The 13,682-nt window shown below is 39.6% G+C and overlaps 1 protein-coding gene across 2 annotated transcripts in view; it reads right to left on the bottom strand.

Moving 5' to 3' along the window:
* The window catches only part of TBK1 (TANK binding kinase 1), a 53,471-nt gene that overhangs the window by 20,814 nt on the left and 18,975 nt on the right, over positions 1–13,682 (bottom strand). For both annotated transcript variants that reach the window (XM_043564808.1, XM_043564807.1), the window contains exons 6-8: positions 10,099–10,259; positions 7,312–7,422; positions 1,410–1,589 (exon numbers count right to left, since the gene is read on the bottom strand). In XM_043564808.1, coding sequence (XP_043420743.1) covers positions 1,410–1,589; positions 7,312–7,422; positions 10,099–10,259 — 452 coding nt within the window. The remainder of the gene's footprint in view (positions 1–1,409; positions 1,590–7,311; positions 7,423–10,098; positions 10,260–13,682) is intronic.

The following is a 13,682-nucleotide window of genomic DNA, read 5'->3' as shown; positions in this document are numbered from 1 at the left end:
ATTATACATATTACATAGTAGTACCTAAAATATTACTTTATCTAATTAATTTTATTCCTGAATACATTAATTGCCAGTAAAGGTTTTATAAGATATCAGAACTGCTATTTGACTCTTGTCAAAACAGACATTAAGGCACACAGAATGGGTGTAATGTTTTTTCCCCTTCATTTTATTTTTATTTTATTTTTTTCAGTACAAAAGGTGTTGTTATTATAGCACAGGGACAGGACCCGAGGGCAGAAATAGCTGCCCCCTTCATTTTAATTTTTTTTTTTAACGTTTATTTATTTTTGAGACAGAGAGAGGCCGAGCATGAACAGGGGAGGGGCAGAGAGAGAGGGAGACACAGAATCTGAAGCAGGCTCCAGGCTCTGAGCTGTCAGGACAGAGCCCGACGTGGGGCTCGAACTCACAGACCGTGAGATCATGTCCTGAGCCGAAGTCGGACGCTTAACCGACCGAGCCACCCAGGCACCCCGTGCCCTCTTCATTTTAAAAAACATTTGAGGTCACTGTAGACTGACATGCAGTTGTAAGAAATAATACACAGTGATACCATATACCCTTCACCCAGTGTCCCCCAATGGTAACATCCTGCATATATTATTATACTATATGAATAGTATATGTATCCTATCCAGAATATGGATACTGGCATAATCCACCTATGATATTCAGATTTCCTTAGCTTTACATGTAAGTGTGAGTGTATTTAGTTAAATGCAGTTCTATCACATAGGTAGATTTTTTTCATAATATAGGTACAATGTGTTTTTGTTTAGGTAAAACAAATGATTACTTCTCCAGCACCTAATAAGGGGTTTATGCCACATATGCAAATAATAACTACACTAGCTATATTTAAGACTTATGCTTTAATGTTTTTTAAATGATAGGATACTACTCGTAAATTTTTTTCTTTCTTTTTTCTTTTTTTTTGTAAGTCGGCTCTATGCCCAACATGGGGCTTGAACTCAGGGTCGCATGGTCTACTGACTCAGCCAGGTGACCCTGACCATAATACTCTTAATAAAACCCAGCCCATTTATGGATTTGTGGATGTTATTTGTGGTTATGTGATTATGTAAGAGAGAAGGCATAGAAACAAAGATAGTCTTATAAAAGTTGCAGTTTAAGAACAAGCTAATTTACCTGTATATTTTATAAAAGTAGAAAATTGATCTTTTTACTCCAAAAATAAGCAAAAAAGAGTTTAGTAAACACGCAAACATAATTTCCCATCCAAGTACTAACCAGGCTCAAACATAATTTCCTAAGTGAGAAGTGGGTAGGTACCTTTAGAGAAGCTGAGACATCTTTTCCTTTTCCTCTTCTAATTTAGGAAGATAATTACAAAACAAAATAAAACATTACGATACAGGATGAAAATATAAAGAGGTACTTACGTATTGTAGCTATGAATATAAATCTTATGGGCTGTCATTTGTTGCAGTGAAAAAACATGAATTATCATCCGATGAAGTATATCACTAGTTTCTGCAAAAAACTGGTCAAAACCCCAACACTTTTCCTGATCTGCCTCAAGGATGTTTGCAAGAACAGGGGTAAGTAGAACTTGAAGACCCCTAAAATAGTATTGAAAAAGTTACTTGAAGAGTGAATGTTACATTCTGTCCAGATACAAAATCATAATATTTACCAACAAATCAAAGGAATTGCTATTACTTAAGATTTAAAAAAATCTGCCAACTTTTCAGAATGTCAGGTAACCTTGGTTTAAAATTACTTGTCAATGCATCAGGAGTTATGGTATTTTTTAAAAAGTTTGTTTATTTGTTTGTTTAGAGAGAGAGAGAGAGAGAGAGAGAGAGAGAGAGAATATTCCAAGCAGGCTCTGTGCCACCAGCACAGAGTCTAATGTGGGGCTCAAATTCACGAACTGTGAGATCATAACCGGAGCCTAAACCAAGAGTCTGACGTTTAACCAACTGAGCCACCCAGGTGCCCCTGGGGTTATGGTATTTTTATGTTAATTTATCTTTTATTGATTATTCTCTTTGATTCGTCCCTTCCCAAGTTTTCTCATTTTTCCAAACACAATCTATATACGTATATATACATGGCTATCCAGGTGAGATCAGTTGATTAGAACCAGGCAGTTATGAGGATAAGATAATGGTTTAATTTCAGGGTTTTTAATGTCCTTTGTTTTTTTTTTAAAGTTTATTTATTTTTGAGAGAGAGTGTGTGTGAGAGTGAGGGAGGGGCAGAGAGAGAGAGAGAGAGAGAGGAAAGGAGAGAAAAAATCCCAAGCAGGCTCTATGCTAACAGCACAGAGCCCGATGTGAGGCTTGAACTCCCGAATCATGCGATCATGACCTAAGCTGAAATCAAGAGTCAGATGCTTAACTGACTGAGCCATCCAGGGAACCCCCTTCCACCTTTTTAAAAAAAAGTTTATTGGGGCGCCTGGGTGGCGCAGTCGGTTAAGCGTCCGACTTCAGCCAGGTCACGATCTCGCGGTCCGTGAGTTCAAGCCCCGCGTCAGGCTCTGGGCTGATGGCTCAGAGCCTGGAGCCTGCTTCAGATTCTGTGTCTCCCTCTCTCTCTGCCCCTCCCCCGTTCATGCTCTGTCTCTCTCTGTCCCAAAAATAAACGTTGAAAAAAAAAATTTTTTTTAAAGTTTATTTATTTATTTTGAGAGAAAGAGAGAGAGAATGGGGAGGAGGAGAGAGAGAATGGGGAGGAGCAGAGAGAGAGGGGAGGGGAGAGAGAATCTTAAGCAAGCTCTGTGCTCTGTGCATTTAGCAGGGCTTGAATGCAACGAACCGTGAGCATGACCTGAGCCGAAATCAAGAGTTAGATGCTTACCTGATTGAGCCGCCTAGGCGCCCCAGGTCAGGCATCCCTTTAATGTCTATTTGTCCATCTACTTATCTAATCAATCTATCAATCTATTTATTTATTTATTTTTGAGAGAAAGTGCATGGCCTGAGCTGGGAAGGGGCAGAGGGAGAAGGGGACAGAGGATCCAAAGTGGGAACTGTTTCCACAGCAGAGAGCCTGATGTGAGGCTCAAACTCAAGAACTACGAAATTCAGACACTTAACTAACTGAGCCACCCAGGCACCTCTAATGTCCTTTTAATATGCCTCTCCAATATATAATTTTTTAAAGTTTACTTATTTTTGAGAGACAGAGACAGAGAGAGCAAGCAGGGGTGGGGGGGGGGGCACACAAAGAAACAAGGAGAAAATCCCAAGCAAGCTCCTTGCTGTTAGTGCAGAGCCCGATTTGGGGCTCGATTTCCGAAACCATGGGATCACGACCTGAACCAAAATCAAGAATTGGAAGCTTAACCAACTGAGCCACCCAGGCTGTCCCTCAAATATGTAATTTTTAATGCTGAATTTATATGCCTTTTGTAGTATACTGCTATTTTTTTTGAAGTATACTTCTTCAGTAAGTAAAATTAATGTAATCATCTGACAATCAACTAGTGCCAATTCAACTAGAGATAATCTTTGACTAGTAGGCTTAGGTTTTTTTTTAAAGTTTTAAAAATGTTTTTATTTATTTTTGAGACAGAGAGAGACACAGCAGAGCAGGGGAGGGGCAGAGACAGAGGGAGACACAGAATCTGAAGCAGGCTCCAGGCTCTGAGCTGTCAGCACAGAGCCCGACGCGGGGCTTGAACTCACATACTGTGAGATCATGACCTGAGCTGAAGTCAGATGCTTAACCAACTGAGCCTCCCAGGCGCCCCTTGTAGGCTTAGATTAAAAAAAAAAAAAAAAAAAGAAAGAAAAAAAAATGGAAGGACCTTTTTTCTTTCTCATGCTTTCAATGAATTACACAATATATTCAAATAGACTCTCAATTACGGATAATTTCAAATAGTTTTAAAAATATATTCTTGGGGCGCCTGGGTGGCTCAGTCGGTTAAACATCCAACTTCAGCTCAGGTCATGATCTCATGGTTCATGGGTTCGAGCCCCGCATAGGGCTCTGCGCTGACAGCCTGGAGCCTGCTTCAGATTCTGTCTCCCTTTCTCTCTCAGCCTCTCCCCTACTTATGCTCTCTCTCTCTCAAAAAATAAAACATTAAAAATAAACATTAAAAAAAAAAGTAAAAAAAAAATACATTCTTGACTATATAGCAGACACTGGAAAAAATCTTTGTTAAGAGTTTTTAAAGTAGGTAGTGGAGATCTTATTTTTTTTTTATTTTCGACAGAGAGAAAGAGAGTGCACATACAAGCGGGAGAAGGGGGCAGATGGCAGGGAGAGGAGTGGAGGGAGAGAGAATCTTAAGCAGGCTTCATGTTCAGCATGGAGACTAACACACATGGCCTAGAGCCATGACCTGAGCTGAAATCAAGAGTTGAATGTTCAACCGACTGAGTTGCTCAGGTGCCCTAGTAGTGGATATTTTAAGTTTTGACTAACAGGTATCTATTCTCCCTCCTTTTGTAAGAGAATCCATACCTCTCCTCTACTATCTCCCTGTGCAGAGATGGGCATGACAGCCAGGTATGGTTATTATGATTAGTTGGAGGTGAGCAGGTGACAGCATGCAGGTTAGTGAAGTGAGAATCAACCTAGAAGTCTTCGCTCAAACTATCAGGCAAGAAAGTCTGTCTTCCCATTGGGCTTTCAAAGCTTTGAGAGTGTGAGTCTGGGAATGGTAGCAGCCACCTTGTGGCTGACCTAAAGTAAAAACAAATCAGACAGAAGCAGACCTGAACAATTTGAAGAGACCAAGTCTTGACGACACAGTCTGAGTCCAAGGATTCAGCTGGGCTTTGAGTCACATACATGTGTATACTTTTAATTACAAGGCCAATCTATATCCTTCTTTACTTAAACCAGCTGACTTAGGTTTTTCTCCCTTGTTATCAGTCTTGGCTAATACATATAAGAAGCGATGGTTATCTTTTTTATAGTTGCTTTATTTTTGATAGTTGTTTTCACTGCTGATTTGTAGTACTTGAAGTCCTTACTATTAAAAAAAACCCCGTAAGATTATATAATATGCTTTCTGTTACCTAAGCAATTTATATCAAAGAATTTATAACTCGGTATGCTCAAGACTAATTAGGCAGGTTAAGACCTGCTACCCTCCTGAAATATGTAATCTACACTTCAGATTGTCAAATTACTAATTCTAAGTTTCAGCAATTATTAAAAAGCCAGTGTTCACTTCCTGACCCCTTTACATTTTATGTTTTGCCTGAGATTCCAAAAATGAGTATTTTCTAAATCAAAAGTTAACACAAATCACTATGACAATATGCAATTTCTGTTCCCGAATGAAATGAATGTCTCTTCATAATGCTGGCTGCATGACCCAATTTTGTTTTGGAGACTTCTTTAAACAACACACAAAAATGAAACTGTCAGAATAGTTTTCAAAAATGATTTTAGAATTAGAACTCTTAGTTTAAATGAGTTTCGCAGACATTGAAATATAAAATTATAGGTGATATTTTATTAGCTTATGATATAGATGATTTAAATAATAATATTCAATATTTAAAATATTAAATATTTAAATTCTTTCATTTTTTTATATGTAGAAAATCATACAAAAAGCACCCACAAATTATAATAGGTAGTTAAGCCAGTAAATCATAACCTGTATTACTTGTGGATTATATAACTGCCATACTCAGGAAAAATGGAAGTTAATTCAATAATCAGAAATTCTATTCTTTCTTCTTTCTTTCTCACTCTTTTTTTTTTCTTAATTTTTTTTTAACATTTATTTATCTTTGAGACAGAGAGAGACAGAGCATGAACAGGGGAGGGGCAGAGAGAGAGGGAAACACAGAATCCGAAACAGGCTCCAGGCTCTGAGCTGTCAGGACAGAGCCCGACGCGGGGCTCGAATTCACGGACCGTGAGATCACGACCTGACCTGAGCCGAAGTCGGACGCTTAACTGACCAAGCCACCCAGGCGCCCCTCACTCTCTTTCTTTCTGAGAGAAAGAGTGTGCATGCACGCATGAGCAGCAGAAGGGCAGAGAGGGAGGGAGAGACAGAATCCCAAGTAGGCCCCACACTGTCAGTGTGGAGCTTGATGCAAGGCTTGATCTTATGAACTATGAGATCATGACCTGAGCCAAAATCAAGAGATGGATGCTTAATTGACTGAGCCACCCAGGAGCCCCAGGAATCAGAAATTCTGAATATTGATGAGTGTTTTGGCTTTATTTCCAGAGTAAAATCTAAAATAATTTACTCTCTACTTTTAATTTCTTTCTCCTTAAATTTTTCTTTGTGATAACAGAATTCATGTCTGACAATAATAACGTTTCTGAGTTCTGGCTACTAAGTTAAAAAAGACCCATCTGAACATTTGGAATGCTGAAAAATGTAGTAGAAAACTATTAATTCTTACCTTTTCAATAATATGAGTACTTTTTAAAAATGAAGATAATACTAAATTTCTCAAGTGTTTGGGGCACCTGGGTGGCTCAGTAGGTTAAGTGTCCACTCTTGCTTCCAGCTCAGTCATGATCTCAGGGTCATGAGATCGAGCCTCACATCAGGCTCTGTATTGAGCACAGAGCCTGCTTAAGATTCTCTCTCTCTCTCTCTCTCTCTCTCTCTCTCTCTCTCTGCCTCTGCCCCTCTCCGCCACTCACTCTCTCTCTCCAAAATAAAAAAATTAAACAAAACTAAATAAACTTCTTGAGGGTTTGTTTTTTAGAACTCTAGTTATTCCTATCTGTATCACCATTTGTGGTCCATCAATATGGATGATCAATATAAAAGATACAAAGTTCACTAAGCTGGATTCCTACACTGGGCAGAATTCTAAGACTAACGATTAGCAATCCTGAAAATGTATGCCTTCTGCCCTAACAGACCTCTGGCAAAATTATGCATATAGATCAGAATCCATCTTTTTTTTTTTTTTTTAATTTTTTTTTTTTTTCAACGTTTATTTATTTTTGGGACAGAGAGAGACAGAGCATGAACGGGGAAGGGGCAGAGAGAGAGGGAGACACAGAATCAGAAACAGGTTCCAGGCTCTGAGCCATCAGCCCAGAGCCTGACGCGGGGCTCGAACTCACGGACCGCGAGATCGTGACCTGGCTGAAGTCGGACGCTTAACCGACTGCGCCACCCAGGCGCCCCAGAATCCATCTTTACGTTGCCACGAAGACTAAAATCACCTATCAAAGCACATCTAAAACATAGTAAAATCTTAAAAACAACAACAACATACAAACAAAAAAACCCCAAACCAAACTACACTTAAGTATCTGTGACTTTACTCAACGAAGATCCCAAACACCAAAGTGCAAAAAAAGAAGAGCTGCATACACCACACTGACCGAGAAAGACTGCAAGAAATAGGCATGTCTCCACTCCAGTCGATGGGTCCATTTTCTGCTTTCTGTACTCCAGATATTGCCCCAGAAGGCTTTCCAGTAATTATTTTATACCTTGGGAGGAATAGATGGAGAATAAATTAAGCAGTTCCTCATTGCAGAGCCTATCAACGGGCTTTGCAAAAATATTTCCTCAGTTGCACCTACAATTATCTACTAGACGAAACTTTGTGATTGATGTTCACAGGATCCATAAAACAATCAAAATACTTTGAATCTGACTGACTGAAGTAGAATAGTGGTTGTACGATTATTTTATATATGCCATAATTAATTTTCATTGGGATCTCAGAGTGCCATATAACAGCAGCTTGATGTTCACAACAAAAATATTAACTTTTTCCATCTGAAAAAATCGAGCAAACACAAAAAAAGTTATGTTACAGAATATCTCTAGGCCATTAAAATCCCTTTTACCCAAATTATCCACAGGCAGTCAATTGGACTGTGAAATTACTGCAGAATGAACAACAGCCTGATATTTTTTTAAAGAAGACAAAACTATACACAGCATAGTATCAGAAAGATTCTTTGCATACTGAAAAAATATATACACATACAGAAATAGGTGTGTGTACCAAAATTAAAAGCCAAATTGAATTTGATCCTTGAGGTAGGTGATAAAAATAAAGATGACCGGAAGAAAGAGATGGATGGGGAAGCAAAAGAATACTATAAAAGATGCAGCAAGTCAATAAAAGCAGCCTCTTAGGTTTCAGCACTTTCCTAAACAAAACCTGAGAGTGAGAGAGAAATAAAAGTTCATGCCTTCTGGAATACTTTCATCCAGGTGAAAATCTGAAACCTAATATAGCTGTCTTCGATGAATTTATAGATATTATTTTGGGCATAATTTTTTGTTTGTTTAATGTCTACATAAATGTGCTCTGAGAAAAATCATTTTTTCTCTAAAAAGTACAACAAACCAGTAGTACCACTGATTTGGATCACTTGCCTCTTTCCTAAAGAGGCAGCTGGGGTTTCTGCCTTAAAGTTTTCACAGAAGAAGGAAATTAATGTGAAAAATAAGGTACATTCACATGAGAAAGGCCTGACTGTGGAGGAGTAAGTAGAGATATGTGAGTTTCATGCAAGAAAAAAGAAATGAATAGAATGAAAACAGAATCCTTAAAGGAGTGCTTAACATTCTTAGAAAAGCTTTACTAATGTTGATAAGATCCATATAAAAGTACATTGACAACATGTAAATGAGACACTGAGGGGGCAACACAGCTATAACGTGAGGCAGATGCATCCTTTGATAGTAAAACAGGTGTTATTACTACTTCAAGCACCTCTCAACGTTCATTATCAGTGTTCCCCAAAACCAGAGTTTCTGTGCATATAAAGAAAGAAAACTCTTCTAATGGTGTATCTGTGCACATGATGACAAAGTTACCAGGTATTTCTAGTTGCTGATGGGTCACATGTTTCCTTTATTAGGGAGCATCATGCTTTTATTTAATCCATCTTTAGGACAGCAAGAAATGCCTCAAATGCTTTAAAATGTACGTACGACAATAAAAACATGGTAAACTGTCAGGCACAACTTATGTTCAATGAGAAAAACACGAATTTACTCTCAGCCTTCATTAATGAAGAGATTTTACAAAATGGACGCTGCTGCAAAGCAGGCTCAAAATGATGTTACACCAAAATCATCACTATAGTAATGGATGTCTTCTTCCCATGAAGAGGTGCTCTGTCCTTGCTGAAAACAGGTAGATATCCAGGTTTTAGCAAAAGTCATTATATCAGCTGGTTTTACCTCCTGAAATCAACAAACAGAAAAATATGCTTCTCCCTCAATTTCCTGAGATGAGATTAAAGACTGTATTTTTACAGTTGTGATTATTTAAGTCGTGTTTGCTTACAAAAGGCCTGGTCAAATATAAAGGTCTGAGGGAAAAGGAAAGATTTAAAGAATGATCGGATACACTGGGCTGTCAGTGAGTTACTGTCCCCAAACATTCTCTAAACAACATTCATAACCTCGTAAGTTTATGTGTATGTGGATTGGCTATTTCTCAGGAAGCAAGGTCATTCGCTAATTTCTCTCACAACAAAAAGGTGTGTGGTCAGTGTACAGATGTTATATAATAAATTTCACATCTAGAATTCCATCTCTTTTCCTCCATTATCTGGTTTACAACAGTGATTTTACACACAGCAACTATTTTCTAATAATTATGGCAAAACATAAAGGTATAATGTACTAGTAAAATGCATTCAGTCTTTGGACTGAAACCACAACATTAGAAAAAAAATTGATAGTATATTAAATGTTATTTTTGAAATGGTAAAAGAAATCAGATCAGTTCAGGGTAAAAATTTTATTTCTTTTACATCTGGTAATGGTTCTGGTACTCCACAGAAGTACAATTTTTTTCAGTTACATAAAAGAAAATCCCTGATAAGTAGTACACAAAAAGAAATAAACATATATAACCTTTCTGAAACATAATCCAGAAAGCAGTGTATTTTTAATGATGGGCCAAAGACTGGATGCCATTTACACTTTGTACATAAGATATTTTAACACAATAAGAAAAATTATGCCTATGCACTTTATAAGGCTGCACTCTTATTCAAAACCAAATAGCTTAAAATATCAGAAATGATGGCTAAATCAATTTTCATTAGCATATACCTCTAACATATGACAAAACGAAATAAAGCAAAGATACACTTTAAAAATTATTTCTAATTTTAGATGGAGAAATCACTTACATCACTTCCTTATTCCTACGTGGCCCTTCAAATGGTCTGAACGGCAGTGATCCAGTAGCTGCATGGTAAAACGTTACCCCAATGCTCCAAAGATCAACTGTTGCTCCGTATTTCTTCTGATGATCTTTTCTTAGCACTGCTCTCTCATACATATCAGGATGCTTAAAAAAAAGGATGAAGGAACTAACTTGTGTTCTATGGTAATACATTACACACAAATGGGTATTTAATAATGCCTACAAAGTCCTTCATATTTCCCTAATAATTTCACTTTCCCAATCTGAAAAGACTACTTCATGTCGTCTTTTCCCTCCTCAAACCTCCAACACCACCTTCTTTTGACTCTCAATTTCAATGGCCTCACTTTGTCTTTCAATGAGGAAATGTAGGCAAAAGAGATCAATTCTCCCTTATGCTTTTTACCAAACACCAACCTTCTTGAATCTGTGTCTAGACTCTAGGCCTACTTTCCAGTTATGATGGAACTAGTCCTATCAAGGGCTAACTTTTCCATCTGTGCTACGGAACCCATGCTACTAATGTCTCACCAATTCCAGAAATCAATTCCTGCAATTACCCTTTTTATTTTATGCATCAATTTCCTCCTACTGGATCAGTCCTTTTAGCTTACATACATGCTTTAAGATCTCCTATTTTTTAAAAACCTAAATTGACCTCACGACCCTTTCTAGCTATGACCCAATTCTCTTTCCCACGATAGCAAAACTTCTCAAAGTAGCTGTCCACACTTGTAACTACCTTATTTCCTCATCTCCCAAGGAGGCCTATGGTATTAATTACCCATATACTTTAACTCCCAAAACTATTTCTGGCCCTGAGCTCCAGATTCACATATTCTACTGTTTTCCTGAATGTCTAAAAAGTAGCTCAAACTTGGGGTGCCTGGGTGGCTCAGTGTGTTGAGTGTCTGATGTCAGCTCAGGTCATGATCTTTCAGATTGTGAGTTCGAGCCCTGCCATCGGGCTCGCTGCTATTAGTACAGAGCCTGCTTTCCATCCTCTGTCTCCCTCTCTCTCTCTACCACCCCCCCCCAACGCTCTGTGTCTCAAAAGTAAATGAACATTAAAAAAAAAAGTAGCTCAAACTTCACATGTCCAAAATAGACTCTTCTTGGTCTTGCTCTCAAACCGCTGTCTTACTAATCTTTATCCCCTAAGTAAGCTGTACCACCATGTATCCAGTTACTTATTCCCCAAACCTATCAGGTGGCCTTGACTCCTTTTTTCTCATCTCTTAAATGCAATCCATCAGAGCAAGTCATAAGGACTCCAAGATAAAAATTAAATTTTTTAGAATTATTTCAGAGGACTAGTCTGACTGGGTTGATTGGGGATCTAGTAGGCCAGACAAGTAACTAGTATGATGTTAAACACATGACTTTAAGTCCAGAAGATGCTACACTACAGATGTATGGAGTACAGATAAATTCTTTTTAATTAAAAATTTTTTTAATGTTTATTTTTGAGAGACAGAGAAAGACAGCGTGAGTGGGGGAGAGGCAGAGAGACAGGGAGACAGAGAAACGGAAGCAGACTCCAGGTTCTGAGCTGTCAGCACAGAGCCCATTGCGGGGCTCGAACCCACAAGCCCTAAGATCATGACCTGAGCTGAAGTCGGATGCTCAACTGATTGAGCCACCCAGGCGTCCCCCGCCCCACAATTTTTTTTAATGTTTATGTTAATTTTTTGAATGTTTATTTAAAAAAAAAATTTTTTTTAACGTTTATTTTTGAGACAGAGAGACACAGCATGAATGGGGGAGGGGCAGAGAGAGAAGGAGACACAGAATCGGAAGCAGGCTCCAGGCTCTGAGCAGTCAGCACAGAGCCCGACGCGGGGCTCGAACTCACGGACCGCGAGATCGTGACCTGAGCCGAAGTCGGACGCTTAACCGACTGAGCCACCCAGGCGCCCCTAAATGTTTATTTTTGAGAGTGAGAAAGAGACACAGTGCAAGTGAAGGAGGGGCAGAGAGAGAGGGAGACAGAATCCAAAGCAGGCTCCAGGCTCCGAGCTATCAGCACAGAGATTGAACCCATGAACCTGGAGATCATGACCTGAGCCGAAGTCAGACACCCAACCAACTGAGCCACCCAGGCGCCCCTATGTTTACTTGTTTTTGAGACAGAGAGAGAGAGAGAGTGTGTGAGCAGGGGAGGGGCAGAGAGAGAGGGAGACACCAAATCCAAAGCAGGCTCCAGGCTGTGAGCTGTCAGCACAGAGCCCGACGTGGGGCTCAAAGCCACGAACCTCAAGATCATGACCTCAGCTGAAGTTAGACGCTTAAACGACTGAGCCACCCAGGCACCCCTGGAGTACAATAAATCTTATATGACATGGCTTAGCAGCTTACAGGTCTAGACAGAGATTCTGACGGACATTTAGTTCTGCAGAGTACAACCAGAAGTCATACTTGCTTAGCCTCCTGACATCTGCCTTCACAGAAGTTACGCACCGAAACTTTAAAATTCTTGGAAGATAAAGCTACAAGAGTGTACTCAGGACCAAAGTAGAGTCATCATCCAAATCAAAACAAATGCCTTATGACATTGTGGCATGTGGCTGTGGCCTAAGAGACTGGGAATGAATGCAGGTAACAAACACTATGGGGAGGGTGCTTCTAAATGATGTGGTCTGTGAATATGACTCCAAAGGGTCACCATCCCTGGATTTTCTGTGTGTATAGCAGGGTGGGAGGTGGGGATGGGGGAATCACTCTTTTGGGAAATACATTTTAACGAGAAATCAAGAGGTGATTAGCATGAGGGGTTTGAAGTGAGTGTCTAAACAGATGTCTACCAGATATATGGGGTCTCAGTGGTTTTGCTGGTTCTGTGGCACAGCATATAAACTACTATCCAAAGAAGCTCCAGCCAGACCTTTGACACAGTAGCTCGTACTCAGTGTTTAAATGGTGATGTGAACAGACCAAGAGCACCTGTGTATGCCTGATATCCCCTACCACACGAGGGTGCCAAGCTGGGAAGAGAAGATACAGTGATTCTAGAAGGAGACAGGGAAATTTCCACAAAAGGTGCAATAAATAACATAATTCTCCCACAGAGGGACTAATACTGGCTTAATATATGCTGGTTACACATGAGCTCTGCTCATTGGCTCTCTCCTGAATGTGCTACTTGTGTTTGTGTAGGGCTTCATATTGTTGGGCCTGGGCCTCCACATCTGGAATAGGAACATGAGAAGAAAGCTACTGTAAAGCTCTCAGGTTACATTATTAAGATATCCATAACAGGTAGGGGCGCCTGGGTGGCGCAGTCGGTTAAGCGTCCGACTTCAGCCAGGTCATGATCTCGCGGTCCTTGAGTTCGAGCCCCGCGTCGGGCTCTGGGCTGATGGCTCAGAGTCTGGAGCCTGCTTCCGATTCTGTGTCTCCCTCTCTCTCTGCCCCTCCCCCGTTCATGCTCTGTCTCTCTCTGTCCCAAAAATAAAATAAACGTTGAAAAAAAAATTAAAAAAAAAAAAGATATCCATAACAGGGGCGTCTGGGTGGCTCAGTCGGTTAAGCATCCGACTCTTGATTTTGGTTCAGGCCATATCTCAT

The sequence above is a fragment of the Prionailurus bengalensis genome, chromosome B4 (genome assembly GCF_016509475.1).
Source record: "Prionailurus bengalensis isolate Pbe53 chromosome B4, Fcat_Pben_1.1_paternal_pri, whole genome shotgun sequence".
NCBI lineage: Eukaryota > Metazoa > Chordata > Mammalia > Carnivora > Felidae > Prionailurus > Prionailurus bengalensis.
Note: the sequence above shows the minus strand (reverse complement) of the source record. Positions and strands in the feature narration are given on the sequence as shown.